Source organism: Haliotis rubra, unplaced genomic scaffold (assembly GCF_003918875.1).
Source record: "Haliotis rubra isolate DU_JTF1 unplaced genomic scaffold, ASM391887v1 Scf47, whole genome shotgun sequence".
NCBI classification, from domain to species: Eukaryota; Metazoa; Mollusca; class Gastropoda; order Lepetellida; family Haliotidae; genus Haliotis; species Haliotis rubra.
The window spans coordinates 1690945-1712553 of NW_025767157.1; the positions used below are offsets into that span (position 1 = coordinate 1690945).

The window sequence follows — 21609 nt, forward strand, 5'->3', positions numbered from 1 at the left end:
AACCGTTTTCAGAAACGGGATTCAGAATACAACTGGAAACAGTTGATTGGTTTATGACGACACAACCATGAAAATAGAGGGCATAACACTATTTTGTCTATTTCTAAAATATTATGCTCGCATGTGCAATGAAATATTTGTGAACAAATGATTAGACATTTTCTTCCCAAAACATTGAATGATAACACATTTAAAGACAAATTTGAGATGACTTTGGTATCCTTGCGCTGTTCTCAAACGTAAACTTCCGGGACAGAATACGCTGTGGTTGTCAAAAGTGTTTCACCATCTTCCATGAGTATGGATCTAATAATAGAAGTATAGGTTACGATATTCTAAGAATATATATGTTGTGTAGTGTTTACTACCCAAAACGTGGCAGTTTTGTGTGAGTGTCAGTCAGCACATCAACTCTCACGAGCATAACGCTACAAGCCTTGGTTGACTTAGGTTTTACTTTTAATCCAATCCATTTTTTTCCATTATGAATTTTGCGTCACCATATATTTACGCATACGTAGAGCCAGAGTTTGAATTTGTGTCTGACGAAGAATATGATCATGGAATGGATGTGAGGTAAGGTTGTTTTATACTGTCATCGAGATCTTTGTTAGCATGCAGCTATTATATTCATGAGATTTTGATATGTGTTAAAGTTCCTTACTTTATGTTTGGAATGCACATGTCACTAGCTTTCTCTGAAACACAAGCCATCATCCAATTATTTACATATGCTGTTATAGCATGAGTAAACACAGCCACCTGAAAACACATTGAATAGTGTATAGGAGTACAAATACAGGAGGGTTATAGCTAAAACGGCACCACAGCAGAACGGCACCAAAATCGTTTGACGAAAACGGCACCGTATTGGCGAAAACGGCTACTGATTTCTGAGCTAAAACGGCACCATATACAAAACACAGTATGATGTTGACTTTTATGTTTTAGTTCGTTTAATTATAACATCAGAATCAACATATAAATAACACAGTATGACGTTGACTTATGGTTTTTATTTCATTTCAACATTAGCAAGATTATAACACGTGATATAGCTAGAATATTGCTAAAAGCGGCGTAAAATCATAACTCACTCAATCACCCATTACATTAAAATAACAAGATTATAATAAAGACGAGTGAGGCATTGTGATGAATGATATGTAATGTGTACATTCTTGCGTTTTAAATAGTTTCATTTTGACACCGAGTTTGGGCGATTTGAGTTGAGTAAATGTACTTAAAACATCAAAGGTTGTGATGTTTTTACGCTTAATTTACAGGCTTTTCCAATCACTCTCTCGGCACAGTAGATGTTTTGACCATCAAAACATTCTACAAGCCGATTATCCGTCAGACTCATTCATTATCTAAACATACTGGAATCCGATTATCAGCTAACACAAACTTTCCAGAGTAGACGGCTTCCAAAATTCTGTATTCAGATTATCTAATGACAAATAAGATGTTCCCAATAATTAGGATTTATTTGGTGCCGTTTTCACCATAAGATTTGTAGCCGTTTTCGCCAAGTCGAGGTTCCGTTATGTCCAAATGGTGCCATTTTCGCCTGGTGCCGTTTTGCTGTGGTTCCGTTTTAGCCTGCACCCATACAGGAATTGATTAAGCCTTTTCCAAGGGTCAAAACATTAACTTCCTAAGCTGTGTATAATTCATAGTCTCTGCTTTATTCAAAACTATGGACAGATGTGGGTAACAGTGTTATTGTTAACAACTGATATTCACGTTTCATCCATGTGAGTATTACCATTGTTTACCTTTGGGTCATCAGCAGTATTGCAGTGTTTAATATTTTTCAGCTCCTCTGGTTCAGATGATGATGAGGCAGATGGCAGCAAAGCGGCTCCAGCCCCTTCATGTGTGTATATGATATGGATAATACCATCTTAATGAACACACTCTGGGTATAAAGAAATGATAGCTAAATTATTAAAACATTTTAACAGCCTTAATGTTCATTTGGTGACCAATGTTCACTCATGTTCACTTGACCTGCTATGTTCTCCTTCAGCAGTTCAGATTTTGCGATTTTATTGAGATTGATGGGGACTGTAAATGGAAAACCTGTCATTAGTTTGACTGAAACTGGCATGTAATTGAATTATTGAATACATTTGAACACCTGTTGAATACCAGAATGTATAGTAGTGAAGCCAATTTCCTTGAAGAGACTTCTCGCATGTTTTCGTACACAGGTTCAATCCCACCACCACCACCACCAGCACCTCTGGGTGCCGCACAGAAGAGGGGCAAAAAAAATATTCTCTTGGAAGAAAGCTTGTTCTACAAGTAAGTTGGTTCACAAACGGTTCAGATTGACAGGATTATAGTTGATATTGTTTTGATTACAATGATTTCTTTTTTAACCATTATTATTACTCACATGGTCAACGTATGGCTAGGTGCATACTAATTTCGTACGTCACACGAGTGTTGAGTTGACCTGTGCCTTAACGACTTGACCTGAGATTCTAACGATTTGATTGGATAACTTTGTGACGGGACTACTTTCTCATTCATTACAAACACGTGAATTAATTCATTCTACAACGTTTACTACGTCAATTAAGTTACACGCTTTACATTATAATAGTGAACTTCATTGCACTATACATGGTGGTAGAGGGAACTGTATTGCTTTTCTAAGATGCCGAATTTAATACGTTAAGACGCACATTACCAGGAAAACAGTTTGATGATGGTTTGATGTTTCCGCCTGTGATGTTAGCCGAGTGAAGCAACTGCAAACCAAGAAACGGGGTGCTATAGAGTACAACTGACAACTGACATGCATTGTGACGTCGGTTACCAAGGGTACCTTTGATAACGAGGGAGCAGACGAGAATGCCGTAGTGACATCAATACAGTGTGACGTCATGCAAAATTCTTTCGCAACCTCTTTATGAAACCAGTTTCGGTTTGAAAGCATAAAAACAACAAAAATACGCTATCTTGTCGATTTGATGCAGGTAAGACGTGGGTAATAAATAAAATACCACACTCAGTCTCATTACATACGAATAATACGAAACTCGTGACTTTCCTATGGTATGGTACCATTGGATGGACACTCGTTTAATATAAATTGTATGTAATGAGACCTCATGTAGTATTCTCTATATATTGCTAGTTTCAAACAAAGTTGGCAGTGAATATATCATTGAGCTTCATGACTAAGTTGCATATCCACCATATTTTGTATTCAGAGCAGAACTCAGGTTTATTGTTTTACGTGGGTTGCCCCATGGGAGGTTTGCCCCTTTGGCATGCCAACAATGTATGAGCATGGGGTTCATCCTCATTTTTCAAAATAAACTTAGGTTTGTCAGTAACCTAGCACCATAGCTGTTGTAGACATCAAAGATCGGCATCACTTTGATCCTACATAAGCCAACATGCCATGACAAAACTTCAATGCTGTTCGAGCAGGCTTAAACCACACTTACTCTTTGCATTATATGAATAAAGATATTGGTATTGCATTAATAATTCCGTGATTCTATGTGAAATTATTCTTTCATGTCTATTCACTTCAATGCTATACATATGAGTTTCATTACAAGGCTTGTACCAGAACGCCAGTGCAAAGGTGTGGAAGTCTTCTTTAGGCACTCTCACTCTTTTCAGATGACGTTACCGAGTCAGTTCGGTCAGCACCGAGGCATGCACCTAAGACACGAAAGTTTCGACGTGCAGACACCAATGTTGTGTCCATTCGACTGAATGAATTAGTTGCCCCAAGCAACATGCATGCTGGAGACCCAGTGTACTGTACTCAGTGCCAGGCTATTCTCTCCAAACTTGCACAGATTGTCTCAGATGGCACTGACAAGGTAATGATAATTTTCAGTAAAATAGTCATCCATGATGATTCCTTGAATACAGTCATCTTATCTGGTCGTTTGTGTTTTCTCAAATATTGTCAGAATAAACAAGTTTGCCCATAACTGAATCCCTTGTTAACATTCATAGTTACCTCCCCTACACAAATTTGCAGAAGCATAAACTCTTGTTATACAGTGTGCAGACATTCAACCCCCTTTATTATTGCATGTCAGGTGGAAGGATCATCAGAAACCTCACATCAGTGTCAAATGACAATTACTGGATCATATCCAAACTACTTCCAGTATTCAAGATTTCTGGTATCTGTTGTCAAGTTATATGGGGTTCCACTTTTGACCTATTCTAATAGTAAGAGCTGATGTGTGAGAAGCAGGCCATGATGGAACTATTGTAAAACATTGCATTTTTACAAAAATGGAAAAAAATGAAATTAATGTTCCAATTTTTTCTTGTTTTACGGATCCACCTGTCATATTTTTTCAAGAATAAGGGAAAAAAAATAAATAAATTTTTTGCTCAAAAAATAAAATCATAATGTTTTTATTGGCCCAAAATGTAAACTTAAAAGAAACTTTGTTTTGGATTGTTTTTTGCCCCATATACACTTCATAAATTGCCAAAACTAAAATACTTTGAGTATTTAGAAGGAATATAACTTTGACTGGTGATTTTATTTTTATTTTTTTCCCTCCTGCCTTTAGGTTTTCTGATGCCAAAAAATCCATAAAACAAGTAATAAAATTGGTCTGGCCTTATGAAAAGTATACTAATGGGGATGGAAACGTGAGCTTTTATGTCACTTATTGTTTTATTTTGTGTGTTACACAGGATTTCAGATATTGCATATTGTTTCATATCCTCAAAATGCAATAATGAAGCAATCTGATCAATCATTCAGGGTCAGCATAGCTTGAGAGATCATGTACAATTGTTAGATTTGATATTTTTCTATGAATTAGGTGTGGCAGTGCAACTTCTGTGGTGAAAGAAACCTTGTTGATGTGGAGGAGGAGGAGATTCCTCAGATGGATGATGTCACATTCCTGATTGAACCTGCACCAGCCACTCAAGCAACAGGCCTCAGTGGGAGAGAAGAGTCACTGGTGATCTTCTGTGTGGATGTGTCAGGAAGCATGTGTGTCACTACAGAGGTATGTCACTACGATGTCTTACTGTGTTGGGAAGCAATATGTGTTGATGTCTTAGCAAGCAGTCTTTGTTGATGTGTTGGGAAGCAGTGTGTGGCACTACAGAGGTATGTCACTACAATCTGTACTGTGTTGGCGAGGAATATGTGTTGATGTATTGTTGTTAAGAAGTGTGTGTTGATGTGTTGGAAAACAGTGTGTGTTGATGTGTTTTCAATATGTATATACATTAACAGTATGGCTGGTGTGTTGGGAAACAGTGTGTGTTGATGTATTAGGAAACTTCACTTCAGAGGTATGACTGTAAACTTTTCTCTAAGCCTCACTTGTTTGATCACCCATACAACTTACCAAAGCCCAAACGGGGGCATGCAGCACGTTCCACTACCTAACCACGTGACCACATCTCTTTCTTGTCGTGTGTCAGTTTGGACGTTCTGTAAGCTTGAGTTATATTTCTGTTGTTCATTATGAGCAAAATGGATACTCCACCAAGGAAACGTAAATTCTAGGGCTGCACAGTATTACCGGTATACTGGTAAACTGCAATACGAAATTGTAACAATTACGTATCGTGATACGTTTATGATGTACCAGTATATACTGACAAATATTGTTTTATTCAACTATAACTCACATAAAGTGATCTTGTTCATCCTTTTACCAAGAATACATTGTCATTGTGAAAAACAAGGACAAAGCTATCCTCCTGTCACTTCCTTGCCATGATGTTATAATGGATGTTGTGACCCGCTGCAATAGTGCCTATGGCATGATGGCAAGATTCCTAAAAAAACCAAGTGCTGTCCTTATGGTGTCCTGATGGACAAAAAAAAAGGGGCAAGTGCAAAGGTGATTTGGCCACATTATCTGACGAGGAAGCTTGATTGGCAGAAGATGTGATAAAGTTCTTGAAACCGATGAAGGACATGACCACAATGCTATGCACAGAAAACTCCCCTACTGTGTAAGTCATCATGCCATGGAAACATCATTTGATGAATGTTGCTGTCTTTTCTCAAGATTACAACTTTCCTACAGTTGCTGAAATAAAATGCATAGTGGCAACAGATTTACAACCAAGGTATGTGAAACAAGCAGAAATGCTGTACGTGGCCTCAGCTGTTGATCCAAGATGCAAACATGTTCCTTTTGTCTCAGATGAAGAAAAATATGATGTTTTCGGAAGTGTCACAGCACAAACAGAAAAATAACAGAGAAAACCAACAAGCCTGTTATCCAAACTGAACCTGAAACAGGTGACAAAGATCCACCATTGATTAATTTGCCAGACCTACACCCGGACGAACCAGTGAAAAGAGTCTGAGAATACATCTCCTGCCACTGAATCTAACAGCGAGGAACCAAAATCAAGTCTTCAGCAGCTCATTCTTTGTTCTTTTTATTATGGATTTTTAGAACTTCTTCACTTGGTTTCCATACCGACGCATTGGAATACTGCCACCCTATGTGGTTGTATAGACTTTGACGAACAGTCTTGTATTGCGATGTGGAAGTGTTAGACTTTCTCGCTTACCTTCCTCTACTCTGCGGAGCAATTACGTCAGTGAAGTAAGTCCCTCCCAAATTCCAGTGGATTTCGTTGCGTTCTGACTCCTAAGTTGCCGGGCACATCCTTTGACTAAGCTTAAGTAAAAGAGTGAGGGTCAATTTGATGTTGTTCCGGAACTGAACGTTAAAACTTGTGAGTTTCTGAGTTGTATTTTCCTTTGACCCGCCCTTGGTCGGTGTTTTGGGGGTCTTCTCGAAGCAGGGGCTGGCCCGATTCCAAGTCCAACGACTTGAATTACGGGGCTACCTTGTAAATAGTGGCGAGGCCTACTTGCTGAGTTACGTCCTTTCGTTTTTTACGAAGGTTGCGGTCAAACACCACATAGCTTGGGTGCACCCATCTCCCTGGGAGTCATTGTGCTTATTAGACCAAGGGGTTCAGGAGGACCCATCACAAGCATAGGAGTTGCATGCATGCGTAACAGGCCTCCTTTGTGCATCGCTATCTACGGTTGTTGACAGTTTATACAGCTTACTGTTCGTACTGTCAAGACACAGGGTAATCTGTGGCCCGCCATCCAACCATGGATAAGTGCAAGCTGTGAGATAGGATAATTTTTAAAATTTGGAAATTTTAACTATAAATTGTATATTTATACACTTATCCTATCTCACGTGATGGATGACCGTCCAGCCTTCCCACTACTCAGATTACATTGTTGGCTCCAAGAGCGAGAATGATGGCTCAGAGGTGGCCATGTGGTTAGGTAGTAGAGCGTGCTGCATGCCCCGTTTGGACTTTGGTAAGTTGTAAGTTGTGTATGGGGGATCAGACAAGTGAGGCCTAGAGAAAGGTTTATGGTCGTTTCCACTCTGTGTCGGATGAGGAATGAGAGGTGCAAGGTGAGATAGGATATGTATATATATATACAATTTGTAGTTAAAATTTCCAATTGTGTTTGGAATCAGTGTATGCCCATGTGTGTTGGTAAGCAGAGTATGTTGATACGTCAGGAAACAATACAGAAGTGTCTGTCTTTAATCAAGCCATTCATATAGTGCCCTGTTACTGCACTATTTGTAATAAATTTACTCACAACATAATGCAACATTTTGTCAGTTGTACTGTGACACACATTTTATCTATTGGTGCATCTGTGCTTGTCGTGATGGCAGGTTCCGGGCAAACTGAGACTCCGTGGTTCCGGTGGACTGAAGAGAATGCAGAGTCTAAACGACAGTCATGAGGATCAGTATCTGCCTCGTCAGAAACGTAATGTAACCTATGTGTCCAGACTTCAGTCTGTTCAAGCTGCAGTTGATCACCAGCTTGAAGAAATGCAGAGAGATCACCCTAATCGTAGAGTTGGACTCATCACATTTGATAATGAGGTACAGTTACTATCTCTGATGAGCAACTTGTAGGTGACATGTTGAGTAAATAGACACAAATGTAAGAGTATCATTACTAGTTTATCAGTTGTTATTTTGAGAATTGCTGTGGTTGTTTTATGCCACATTCCGCAACATTCCAGCTGTATAACAGTGATGTGTTACCAAACAAGTTTGGACCAGACAATCCAATGATTGAAAACATCAAGAGCAATCTTTGCCTTTGTGATATGATGATGTGCATCAACCAAGTTAGTGAGCTCGGATACCCATTCCTGTTAGTGACTGGTGATATGATCATTTTGATGTCAATGTTGGGTTAATTTTGGTTTAATGTTTAATCTCCAATCCAAGGTTTCGTGGATAAAGCATCTACCTGAATATCAGAAGGTCTATGGTTCCATATCTGGCTACATCATATTAAAAGACGTTATATGGCATTGTTGTTATGCAGCCTGTGCTCAGTATTGATGAGATACAAACAAGGACTGGTTGGCTCAGTGTCAGCATCTGAGTCTGGCGCCGGTATGTTAAACTGGAAATCTCAGTGGTGTGGTATCTCAGTGGACAAGCACTGTAAAGCTGGCTTTTAGTCTGTACTGATGAATGCAGCCCCATTCATGCCATAAGGCAATCTAAACACACACTCAAGCACACAAACAAACCAACACCCACCCACATGTTCATGCTTGTTGCTGTAATTAAATCCAGGGGTGGAAATAACTTTAAAATTGCTAGTGTACTCTGGTACAGTGGCACATGTAAAATCACTTGCCCTGATAATTTTTCCACTATACCGCCCGTTTTCTTGTTGATTTTTTAAATAAACAACATAATTAACGTTGGAAAGTCAACTGGACACCGGTACAGTGTGATATACAAATTTGCTTGCCCAACAGAAAAAAACACTGGACTCGGACGTCAGGCAATGGGTTATTTCCAGCCCTGAAATCCCATTTGCTCTCATTTCCTGCGAACATCACGGTGGATTGTCATGATTGAATTGTTAACAAGATCATAGTCACATTACACCAGTCTACGGGAACCAAATGTTTTAGTTATTTTTTTGGCGATTTTAGGGTTGTAAGGTTATATGTTCATACTTGTAAACTGTGGTTATCTTGTAGCACAAGGTTCAACAGTTTCTGTATGTGTATGTTGTATGTGCTCGGTAACCATGACACCATGTCGGTGTTGTCTTCTAGGTGACTGTTATTGGGGACGGAACTGAAGAGGAAACATCCGTTGTTGGGGACAAACTGACAAACCGGGAGGTGCTCGTAAAACTTGGAAAAGACCTAAACACACCGAAATCCATTAAGGAAACTCGAAAGTGTCTTGGTGATAAACTATTCAGGTATGAAAATATTATTGCACTGGAAACATCATGTAAGAGATTTGTTTATGGAACATTTGTAAACACCCTGTCAGTAATGTATTAGTAAGCTGTTGGCAATGTTGATGATTGTCTGCTTGAAATGATGACAGAACCGCCCATTCCGTCATGTTACTATAGTTAATCTGTCATGTCAAAAGAGCTACTGTGAGTGATGACTTCAGTTTTGTGGCTTTAATACATTTTACTTCCTGGATAAAGGCGTGTTACATTCTTTTTCAGAAAAAATCCTCCTTGGGGTACATATAAGCATTAAAATGTCCATTTTGAAAACCTACAACAGTTGAAACTATATTTTAATAAAAATATTTACAAAACAAAAAACAAGTTTTTGTCTTGTGAGACCACCCCTACAGGGCCCCTTCAGGGCCCCCTACAGGCAAGAGCAGGTAACTCTAGCCGTCAACCTCGCACCTCACTTTTCATGCTGTCGTTCATTACAAAAGACGTGTGTGTGTGTTCATCGAAGTTTTGCTACTTCTACCTACGGAAATGAGTGGTAAAGAGTCACCTGCTGTATGTATGGTTCCTTTTCTTCCGCACGGACACTAGATGGAATTTATAGGCTCAACTTTTCATTCATAAATTGTTGTTACTTTGCCAGTCGGGTTCCCATTTCCAGCCATGTGGCAGGTAAGATGGCAGACCGGGTGGCTTACATTCGTTCCTTGTTGTGTGGCGCTTGGCGTTCACAAAACTAGGACGGTTGTATATATGTTTACCATAAGCTAGTTCTTCCTCTTCGGCTGTTAACGGAGTGTGTGTGTGTGTGTGTGTGTGTGGGTGGTGGGGGTGGGGTGGGGGTCTGTAGAGGCAGGGGATTGGCTCACGTCAATCAACCTCAAAGACGCATACCTCCATGTCCCAATGCACCCCAAGTTCAGGAAATACCTCCGGTTTTCCTTCGACGGGAAGTGCTATCAGTTTCGTGTGCTCCCGTTCGGCATCTCCACTGTGCCAAGGGTGTCCACAAAACTCATGCTGGTGCCAGCTCAAGTCGCCAGGACACAGGCGACTGGCTTCTCAGAGCACTCGCCACCCACTTGAGTCGGGATTCCACACAGACAGTGATGGATACTCTCACCAAGTTGGGTTGGATTATCAACCTCAAGAAATCAGAACTGGTTCCGACCCAGGATCTGGATTTCTTGGGAGCGAGATTCGAGACACAGCAGGGATTAGTCCCTCTGTCTTGGGACCACATTGCCAAAGGCCAGAGTTTACAATTCCTTCAGACTCCCAAGGCCTCAGCTCGAACATGGCTTCAGTTGCTAGGCAACATGGCGGCTACAGTGGACATAGTTTGGCGTGTGCGTCTGAGGATTCGACCGGTTCAGCAAGCATTAGCACAGCTTGTCTCACTCGGAGAGCTACAAGACGATTCTAGTAACTCCGAGTGGCTTATTCCTCACTTGCGGTGGTGGACTGACACAGGGAATCTATCCAGGGGTATACCGCTGGAGACCCCGGTGCCGATGCTCACAATTCAAACGGAGGCATCCCTCACAGGGTTGGGGGATGTCCTGGGGGACATCACAGCTTCCTGCCTTTGGTCCGAGAACGAGGCGACCCTGCACATCAATGTGCTAGAATTGAGAGCAGCCTGGTTGGTATTCGAACGATTCGTGGAGCAGGTTCGGAACCGGGTGGTTCGTCTAGAAATGGACAACCAAACGGCGATGTCCTACATCCTGAAGCAGGGCGGTACGGTGTCTCCCTCATCACTCCTTCAGGAGGCATGGCAGTTTCTACTGTGGTGCGATCAGTTGAGCATACGGGTTATGCCTGTTTATCTCCCAGGGGTGGACAACGTTCGTGCAGATGTGCTCTCAAGTCGTATTCTAGCCCCTCACGAGTGGTTACTCGAAAGGGTAGATATTCGGGATTATGTCCCAGTTTTTCGGGTCGTTCCAGGTGGATCTGTTTGCCTCTGGGGTGACGAACCAGACTCCAGTGTTTTGCTCCCGGATCCCGGATCCGAGAGCGATCGCCTCCGATGCCTTCCAGCTCGATTGGACGGACAGGGTTCTGTGGGTTTCCCACCGATACTACTGATCTCCAGGGTCCTATTGCAGCTAGTCACTCAGCCAGGGTGACTACTTGTGCTTCTTGCACCTCTTTGGTCGTCTCAGTGCTGGTTCCCGGTAATACTCAGGTCGCTCGTACAGCCACCTGTACTATTACCAATTCGTCCAGACCTTCTATCCCAGAACGGTCAGCCACACCCGGATCCCAGGATTTTGGTGGGTGGCTTGGCCTCTGTCCGGAATCGCCTCCAAGCGAGCGAAATTCCTGCACCAGTTGCAGACACAATTCTGGCTTCGGGGAGGGATTCGACTAACGTACAGTACCAGGATAGATGGGCCTGTTATGCGCGCTGGTTTGGAAACAGAGGGATTCTTGATCCCTTTTCTTCGACTGTAGTCAAGATGTTGCAGTTTTACAGTCTCAGTTAGAGATCGGCCTAGCCGCGTCTAGTATCCGAGGCTACTCCATGGCTATCTCAGCCTTCCACATTCCTGCCGAGGGTGCTCTCTTAGGACAACACCCCCTGGTACAGCGTTTCTTAGCAGGCGTGGACAGAGTGTGTCTGGCCATCCGACGGACGAGTCCCACATGGGATTTGTCCATCGTTTTAGATTGGATGTCCAGTCCCTCTTTTAATCTGTCGGATTTGTCTCTCCACCTTTTAAGTTGGAAAACGGCATTTTTAGTGGTGGTCACATCTGGTAGACGGGTCGGTGACATACATGCTATGTCATCGGATCTGGAACTTACCATTTTTCATAAGGATCTGACTCCTACCGCCCTTAGATCGCTAGCACGTTTCATGTAACAGCGTCTATCGATATTCCCGCCTTTACGCTTCCTGCTTCGTCTCGTAACACGAAATGCCGAGTGCAAGTGTTAGACATACGCAAGACACTTAAAGAGAACGGCATCTCTCCATAAGGAGAAACAGCTATTCTGCTGCTACGGCGGGGGCAAGGCTGGTCATCCGGCTACTACACAATCTTATCAAGATGGATTGTTTCAGCAATTTGTATGGGTTACATACATAAAGGCCTATCTCCCCCCGATGGGGTTGAAGGCTCATTCGGTTCAAGCAGTAGCAACCTCCAAGGCGCGTATGCTGCTGCTCTGCCCATTGAGGAGATCTGCTCCGCGGCTATATGGAGCCGACCGAGTATGTTCATCCGTCATTACCAGTTCGACAAACATTCGCGTGAACGTGCTCGGTTTGGCCAGACGGTTCTCCACAGTGGACAGAGTAACACCTCTCAAGCCGATTGAGCTTTCCAGATGATGTTCTCTGTTTTACACTTGGTGTCGGGTTTATTACTTCCCCCAGTATCTGGTGGTGGTTTTTATTCCTGCTCTACTTTGGTATATCGGTGCCTAGCTGTGTGCTATGGACAGTAGTTTGTTTTGGCTAGTTCCCCGTATTTACACACCTCCAACCCTTAGGTTGGGGTGGGTGGGGTTTATTACTGGGGGGGTGACACCGATAAGCCAATCGGCATATAGGCTTTGACAATCCCGGTCCTTCCCCCCCCCCCCCTTGATTGCCATCGATTGGTGGTCAGGTGACTAGGTAAGTGTAATTTTTCATTTCCGTGCGGTTGTAGATTGTTACTTGAATTGGATCACTTTGTCAGACAGAATACCATTCCTAGCTTAATTGTCTTTGGGAGTCTGTCTTATGCTTATATGTACCCCAAGGAGGACTTCTTCTGAAAAAGAATTATACAAACCTGTAGAGGTTTTGAACTCTTTGAAGAAAGTCCTCCTTGGGGTACGGCCATCCGCCTCCCCTAATTCTGTCTGATCCGTTCACCATGAAAAGTGAGGTGCAAGGTTGACGGCTAGAGTTACCTGCTCTTGCCTGTAGGGGGCCCTGAGGGGCCCTGTAGGGGTGGTCTCACAAGACAAAAACTTGTTTTTTGTTTTGTAAATATTTTTATTAAAATATAGTTACAACTGTTGTAGGTTTTTAAAATGGACATTTTAATGCTAAAATGTACCCCAAGGAGGACTTTCTTCAAAGAATTCATAACCTCTACAGGTTTGTATAAATTGACTTAAATGGGTGCTAACTTTGAACAAACTGGCAGTCCTTATTGTCCTTCCAAGTTTGATTCAAGGCACTAAAACAACACTTACTTTGTATAATTATTACTAACTTCTTTGATTGGCATTCTAGAAGTTAGGTAGATGAAGAATGAGGACTATTTTTATGGATATACAACTTCTTTATTCTGTATAGATGACGACATTAGAATCTTATGTCGAAACATCGCCTCATTACTAATGCTTGGATAAGTGTCAGACTAGCAGTCAATGGTTACTCTTGAACATTTTAATGGTGTTTCTGAACCCTGCATTAACCTGGTCATAGTTCTGTTTTCATGCGGATTGTTGATGTAGTTTATATGTTGCATCCTGTTAGTCTTGAGGAGGGAGGAGCCACAGCTCTGGGACCAACACTTGTTATTGCTGTTGCCATGGCATCTCGACACCCTGGGTCAAAGGTGATCCTCTGTACAGATGGAATGGCTAATGTTGGGATGGGGAAGCTGGATGACGCGACACCAGACTCTGATGCAGGCAGTTTTTATGAGGGCATCGGTGCACAAGCTATGGAGCAGGGGTAAGCCATAGTGACAAGTAACCTTGACAAAGCATAGAGAAATGCCTTTGTGTTAAGATCTTTCATCTGTGGTTGGTACTTTGTAACTTTGTAACCTTTGTCATGGTTGGTTCATGTGTTGCTATGTTCCAGTGTGTCTATCTCTGTGGTGACCATCAAGGGAACTGACTGTAAACTTGTCGAGCTGGGGAAGTTGGCAGATAAAACTGGAGGGCAGGTGAGTGCTTTTTTAAAATTTTGTCTTTGAGACAGACAAAACATCAATACTTTACATGTTCATAAGACATGGGCTGGTTCCTTCCGGAGGGAAACCAGAGATACTGGTGCCCAAACTGCATCTCACCAATTGCAATATTTCTCTAGGCTAAGATGATGTTGTTTAGACAGTAAAATTCTGTGGTGAAAAATTCATCCAGATTTCTTTGAAATGTTGGTGTTGGAAATGTTAGAAATGAACAAGGACTGACTGAGTTTGGTTTTACGCCGCTTTTAGCAATATTCCAGCAACATCACGGCGGTAAATGAACAAGGAGGATTGTGATGTATTTGAGCACAATTCGTAAACTACAGTAAACTGGGGTTATAGCCAACTCAAAGTTAAGTTTTAGTTCATTATAACCATAGTCTGCTTCATGCATTTTAACTATAATATACAGCATGTGGACAAATAAAACACATTGATATATCCGTCAGTTTGTTAATAACTTTTACAGATGTTGTTCACTGAGTTTCTAGTTTAATGTGGCCCCTATACTTTTTGTGTAAGACTTTTCCTCACTTCATACATGTTTCATATGATATTCATCCCTTGTGTTCTGCAGGTGAACATTGTGGATCCTCTGAAACTCACTCAGGAGTTCAGCACTATACTGGCAGATCACATCATTGCCACCAATGTGGTGGCCACGTTCAACCTACACAAGCAGCTGTGAGTTAGCATTTCTTGTTGTACAGCCATTGGCCTGAAGTATAGCCATATATAATTCTTCATGTGGTTTTGTCATGCATCGTTGTTACAAGAATAGTTAAAGAGTTGTGCTATTTCACACAACGTTCAAGTACAGTCATTTTGTGACGCCAACATTTTCTGTGCAGTTAATCCCTTGGGCATGCCAGAAACCTGTAATCGTGGCTTTTAATCCTGGTTTGTCAGTATCACGTTTATAGGTTTGTCAGCCCCATTCACATATCATAAGTTCATTAGGATATTTTTTATGTTGTAGAGTTAAAAAATAGGAGGGATGGCCAAAGTAGTCACATCTAGAGTTTCAGGCTATGTACATGCAAGCTGAATAGAAGGGAGTTGATAGTTGGCTGCTGTTAGCAATATACCAGCAACATCTAGGCTGGGGACCCCAGAAATGGGTTTCACACAATGTACCCATGGGGGAAATTAGTACCTGGGCTGTTGGTATGGCGAGATTTAACCTCTAGGCTATCTCACAGTCTCTCTGGTCATGAAACCAAGTCTGGATAATTGTTTGGTTACTTATAACTTATTTTTTATGAAATGTTGAATGTGATCATAGTGGTAGTGTACTGTGATAAATGTATTAGAACATCATTTCAAGATGAAATATCTTGAAATGTTGGTTTGGATTATATTCACGCTTCCTTGTTAAACCAAAGGTAAAGAACTGAATGGAGAGCAGCATCAGTGTGTGTTAATGTTATGTATGGATGGTGTATATAATGGTAGACATTCCATGCCAAGTTTATGCTTACTTTGTGTTTCTTTAGGTACATTCATCAGGAGCATGACGACAAGAAGGAGAGTCGAGCTGTGCGGGAAGTCGGCAATGTAACATGTGATACTGAGATCACTTTTGAATATGGTATCCGACCTGAGACAATGGAGAATAAAGCAGCCAGCAAGGACAAGATGCTCTGTGAGTAGGGGAAGTTCAGTTGTTTAGTGTGTCAATACTTTATTGACCTGTGTCAAGATGTAAATTTCTACAAGGTCTTTAAGAATGGATATTCTGAGGATTGAAACACATGTACCCCTGTCATCTTTGATGTTCAAGTGGTAAATTTCAGTCTTTGTTGTTTTGGACTTAGCTGTTATGTTAAACTATGATGACTAAAATACTGTTGATATTGGCAAAAATACCATCTTTTTCTCACTATATTTTTATTTTCTTCATAGCTAAAGTTGTGGAGGAAGAGAAGAGAGAAGCTAGTGCTGAAGTTGGTGCTGAAGCTGTTCCTATGCCTCAAGCTAATGCTGTGGCTGAAGCTGGTGCTGTGCCTGAAGCTGTGTCTCGTGCTGACTCAGCTGCAGATGTTGAGGTCACTGCCACCTCATCTACATCTGCTGGAGAAGGTGCAGAGCAGAAGTCAGTTCCAGCAGAGCTTCCGTTCCAACTACAGATCCGATACACAGACACTGAGGGCATGAAGGCTCTGCGTGTCCTCACACAGACCAGACCAGTCACACATGACAGGGATGTCGCTGAGAAAAGTAGGTGTCTCTGTCCATGAAATTACTGTGAAGAGAAATTTGTCAATAATAAGCAGGCCAAAGTTACTTTTCTTGGTCTCGTTGGGCTTAATTTTCTGGCACTATTGGATTTAAATAAAAGGAATTGGAATTCTGCCATGTTCTAAAAAAATTACTTGTTTCTAGCCACGCAGAGGTTTCAAAGTAATCATGTCTGATGGAAACTGGTGAATTGACAGCCAGTTGACTGGAGAGCTGATATTTACTGGCAGAGTTGCAATTACAGCAATATTCATGTTATGGTATGTTGGGGCAGAACATGGTATGTTTTATTTTTATAGATGCCTAATATGTGAAGTGCTTAGTCTCCCCACTCTGAACTTACAGATGTTGACCTAAATGTGCTGGGCACCCATGCTGCTCAGAAGACTGCTAATCTTGCCCTTGATGGAGAGTACACTATGTCACGAGGTGCTGCACTCATGAACCAGCGACTGGCCTGGAGATCTGCGTATGTATACAAATACAATAGCTGATGAACTTCATCAACCCGAGCAGCCTGAAAATGTATGAACCATATGGAATGTGGTCCAGAGTAGTGACTGACATTTACAGACCAGTAAGGGGTAGCTACTGGGTGTTCACTTGAATATGAGTTCTGACGCTGCACTTGTTTTCCTCACATATGCTTGAATCACTTAAATGATGATCGGCCTGGGTATTACAAAAGTTTGTGCCCCATGAAGATTAGGGGTAGAACTGGTCTTGTGTGTAAAAGGCGACTAACAGGATCGGGTGGTCAGACTTGCTGACTTGGTTGACACATCGTATCCCAGTTGCGTAGATCGATGCTCATGATGTTGATCACTGTATTGACTGGTCCAGACTTGTTGACACACTGGAGATTTAGGAACATGTAAGGCTGTGTCTTGATTTTGGGTGACGTGACCTACATGTGAAATCAAAGTCTTTTGTAAGCAGTTAAGATAAACCCCCTTATCATCTACTATACTTTTAACATATTCTACAAAAATCTGTTTATCCAGTTTCTTGAGCATTTATGATTGAAATTTGATGAAACTGTGTATACATCATCTTCAAGGAGCTCAAGGCTGACATTGAAGGTGAATGTAATAAGACTGGAAGTGCTCAAACTTTGCTATTAAGGCCATTCATGACAAATTGGTTCATGATACAGATTTGTACCCACGGTACTAGCATCTTACTGACAGTGCAGTTTTGCTGAGGATATCAGTGTAGATAATATATGAAGTCATGTGTTGTTAAGTTAGTGGTATTTGTTTGTTGTTTCATGTGGCAGACAAAGACCAGAAGGTGGCCCCGACAAGAAAGCTTGGTACAGGAGAATCTTCAGTAAGATCCAGACTGTAGAGAACCATGTCAGCAAAGCCCAGTCGGTACGATCATAGATGGTTCCTCGTTCCAGGCATTGTCAAAACTCCTGGATGTTACAAACAGTGTCACTCACTGCTTGAATCCAATTAATGTTTATAATGATTATAATAAATGAACATATATGCAGATTCAAGACAATATGAATGTTTTCCTGACTGTATGTTTGCTAATTATGGACTTGTGTCATTTGGGTGTCTTGTTGGATACCATTGTTGTAGTTCAGGTTCATTATCTACCCATTATTCAATTCCACACAGTGTGAGTCAGGACATGACCATTGTTGCAGTATCAAAGTTTCTGTGTCATTAGGTAGATTTCCTTGGTATAGTTGTACATACCATGCACTGGTTATGAGATATTTGTGTATGCAAACTTTCTATTTTGTAATCTCTATTCTTTTATCTACATGTTTTTTGTTCTTTCAGTCTGAACGGTCTCGTCATGGGACAACCTACAGTGATGAGGAGTATGAGGATGATGAACCAGTCTCACTCACTCATGAGAAGGTCAAGAAAAAGAAAGTGAAAAAGGTGAATTAAGAGGCTAGCAATATTTTCCATTTCCCTAAATAACCTCTCCTGTGAGGCCATTACTTGTGGCTCATCTGAAATACTGATGGCCATCACTTGGGTTGATGATCATGACTTGGTTCATATCTCGTGCTAAATCTCATAAAAGATTTTGACCTTGACATTCAGGTCTTAGGGATTAAATTCTTTCTTTCAATCATGATTATAACCTTAATCTGGTTCATCTGGAGGGGTGGGGAAACCATATATCAGTGTTTCATTTCAGACCTTGTCTAAGTGACATTCAAGCTCACAATTGTTCATGACCTTGACCTGTTTCAGAGCCGAGCACGTACCTCTGAAGTGGAGGATGACATGGCTAATGCTGTATATGCTCAGTCACGCATCAGCAGCAACAGGCTCAACTGAAGGAGTCCAGTGCCTGAACACACCTTTCTTTGTGATAATTTAAACACAAATCCTATATTTGACATGGATGTTAATATTGTTTCATGACAGAGGTTGAACACTAAGCATTATATCAAAACTGTTGGATGGTAGTCACTTAACTGTCATCTAGCAAACTGATTTTTTAATATCATGGTTGATTATTTCCAGTTTGTTTGTTATTCCCTTTTTGATTGAGGGTTGACAGAACTGCTTTGGTTTATGTAGTTTTTATTTATACTTGGATTTTTGAAATACAGCTTGTTTTATAGTGCTGCAGTAGTTCAGTCATCTGTTATCAATGTTTTGGACAATTATTGTTTGTATGTATTTTTGTTTTCATCTAATATTTTTACACAATAGACTGTGATAGATTCTGCTGCATGTCTTCATTTCATATTCACATACAGAACAGTTCGAAATGAAGAAATAGACAGCAGAAACATTATGGGTTGTCATATAATATCATTGTTCCTGTTATGATGGATCATTAGTCCAGAAACCATCTCGACAGCTACTGTTATAAACATGACTAAATACACATTGGTTGCTTATCAGGAGTTTTGTTTTAGCTGTAAATACTGCTTCATAATTTTGGTATAGGATTTAGTGCTCAATTTGGGGTAATGTATTAATTTTGAAAGCTTTAAACAGTTAACTCATGATTTAGCCAAGACCGGACTTTTGGCTGCATCACTGATGTGGATATTTAAATAGGTAAGTCTCTGGTAGTAAGGAGAACTGTGCAATTGTCTCCTCAATCTGTTTAGGACAGACTTGGTTAACTTCTTGGAACAATGAATTATTCTGGAAGGAAAACAGTTGGAGGTGTTCATTATGTTCAGTTGAAGTATCTACAATGTCTACATAGGGATTTCTTGCAGAGATTATTGTAGGACTTGGACCAACTTTGTCATATGTTCTACACAATAATATCTTATTCAAGCACTCTTGCACAAAATATTTTAATTATCATAATGTTTTCTTTATTATTTCCTCTTAACTCTTATAAGGCTAATGAGACTTTACATGTTGATGTTTGATATATTTGTATGTTGTGTGTCATCTGTCCAAGGCACAACCTCCTTATATTGCTCTCGGAAGACTAGTGGTTCATACATACTCTGCTGTAAGCACCACCTGTATGATAAGCATTTCAGGAACTTCACATAGGTTTTGTATAATTCATTGGAAATGCATCATATTTGGCTAATGTTTGTCCAAGTTTACACCTAGGTACCTGCCCTGTGCCAACCTGGCTACCTGCCGAATCGGGTAATATCTCATTAGGAACTGGCAAAAACACTTAACATACATGTAAAACTATGTTCATGCATATACTGATGTAGACTGAAGCTGCCTTTAACATGTTAAACATGTACCATGTTAAAGTCAGAAGGTTTGCATGCAGGCAGAAAGAGGTGTGAACATAAACGACTGGTAGTGTAACCATGGAGTTATATTGTTTTGATTAGCAATATATCACCTAACTTTACCAGGTCTTAGTAGGCCTGTGTATACCAAGTTCCAACCTGACAGAATACCTCAGTCACCTTAGCCCAAGTAACTTCTTTGAGGCATTCAGAAGTTGTAAGATTAAGATATATGGCTGAACAACTTTGTTATTACAATCAGAAGTAATGTATTGATGGAGGTTCAAATTCAATTTTCCTGTATGTTTCATCTCTTCAAATTTTAATAAAGTGGTTGTTCATCCATATATGTTATTCTTCCCAGGCTAGCTAGTTTGGGTAAGTCCAATTTACTATGGTTTTTTTCCATTATCTTTTGATCAACTTTTGGTGCATGGATCCTACTAATACTGTAAATGTCTAGCACATGAAATTAGATTTAAAAGATTGTTTGTGTGTGACACAAGTCTGTTGTGTCTGACTATCCTGATCCAGGCCTATTGTGGGGGCATGATGATCCCATTGTTACCGTCTTTTATCTATTATGCTGTTGCTGTTTTGTTATTGGCAATATTTCTATTTTCGTACTTCATTTATGTGACACTCAATAAGACAATAAACTTAATTATCAGAGCGAGTTCTTTTTTCATTTCAGTGAAGTTGTAATTGACTACATCCAAGAGGGTTTCAGAAGAGGATTATTGATTGTGTGCATATTGTCAGAGCCATGATGGATTCCATATGCCAACTGCTTGCAGATTCTGTTAGCAGAAGGTTATGGCAGCCTTGGATATTGGAGTTATACCAAACACCCTTAGTATGAGAATTGATTGATAAGCTTTGAGCCTTACATAGTAGGAGACCCGTGAAGATCCGGGGTAGAATAGGTCTCCAGCAACCCATGCTTGCCACAAAAGGCAACTATGCTTGTCGTTAGAGGCGACTAACGGGATTGGGTGGTCAGGCTCGCTGACTTGGTTGACACGTCATTGGTTCCCAATTGCGTAAATCGATGGTCATGCTGTTAATCACTGGATTGTCTGGTCCAGACTCTATTATTTACAGATCGCCACCATATAGCTGGAGTGTGGCGTAAAACTAAACTCACTCACTACATAGTAGGAGTTGGGTAAGAGTAAAATATTGTTTTATCCATTTACATATCATTTTGGAAATGCGAGTCAACAAAACAGATTGTTTCATTGTGAAAAGTCAGTAAAATAAGAAGGGGTTTGTGACCTATGGAAAAACACTGACTTGGGAAACATGCATTGATCAAATACCAGTGCTTGCAGTAAAGGGCTTAAGACCAAAAGATATGACTCATGGGTGTGAGAATGTTGTGTGTTATGTTGATTCAGTGTGTGCAGCCGAGTCTTCATGTTGTTGAACTACAGCTGCAGCACCATTGAA

At 40.8% G+C, this 21609-nt stretch overlaps 1 protein-coding gene across 1 annotated transcript; it reads left to right on the forward strand.

Moving 5' to 3' along the window:
- The first annotated feature begins 49 nt into the window (after positions 1 to 49).
- On the forward strand, positions 50 to 20830 carry LOC124290652 (circularly permutated Ras protein 1-like). The gene is made up of 16 exons (XM_046727438.1): positions 50 to 576; positions 1824 to 1882; positions 2220 to 2313; positions 3652 to 3857; positions 4830 to 5021; positions 7707 to 7922; positions 9128 to 9279; positions 13769 to 13969; positions 14102 to 14186; positions 14791 to 14897; positions 15710 to 15858; positions 16119 to 16433; positions 16800 to 16923; positions 17734 to 17830; positions 18254 to 18358; positions 18680 to 20830. Exons 2-16 carry the CDS (start codon positions 1838 to 1840, stop codon positions 18764 to 18766), a joined length of 2175 nt encoding a protein of 724 aa, XP_046583394.1. The 5' UTR covers positions 50 to 576; positions 1824 to 1837; the 3' UTR covers positions 18767 to 20830.
- The last annotated feature ends 779 nt before the right edge of the window (positions 20831 to 21609 follow it).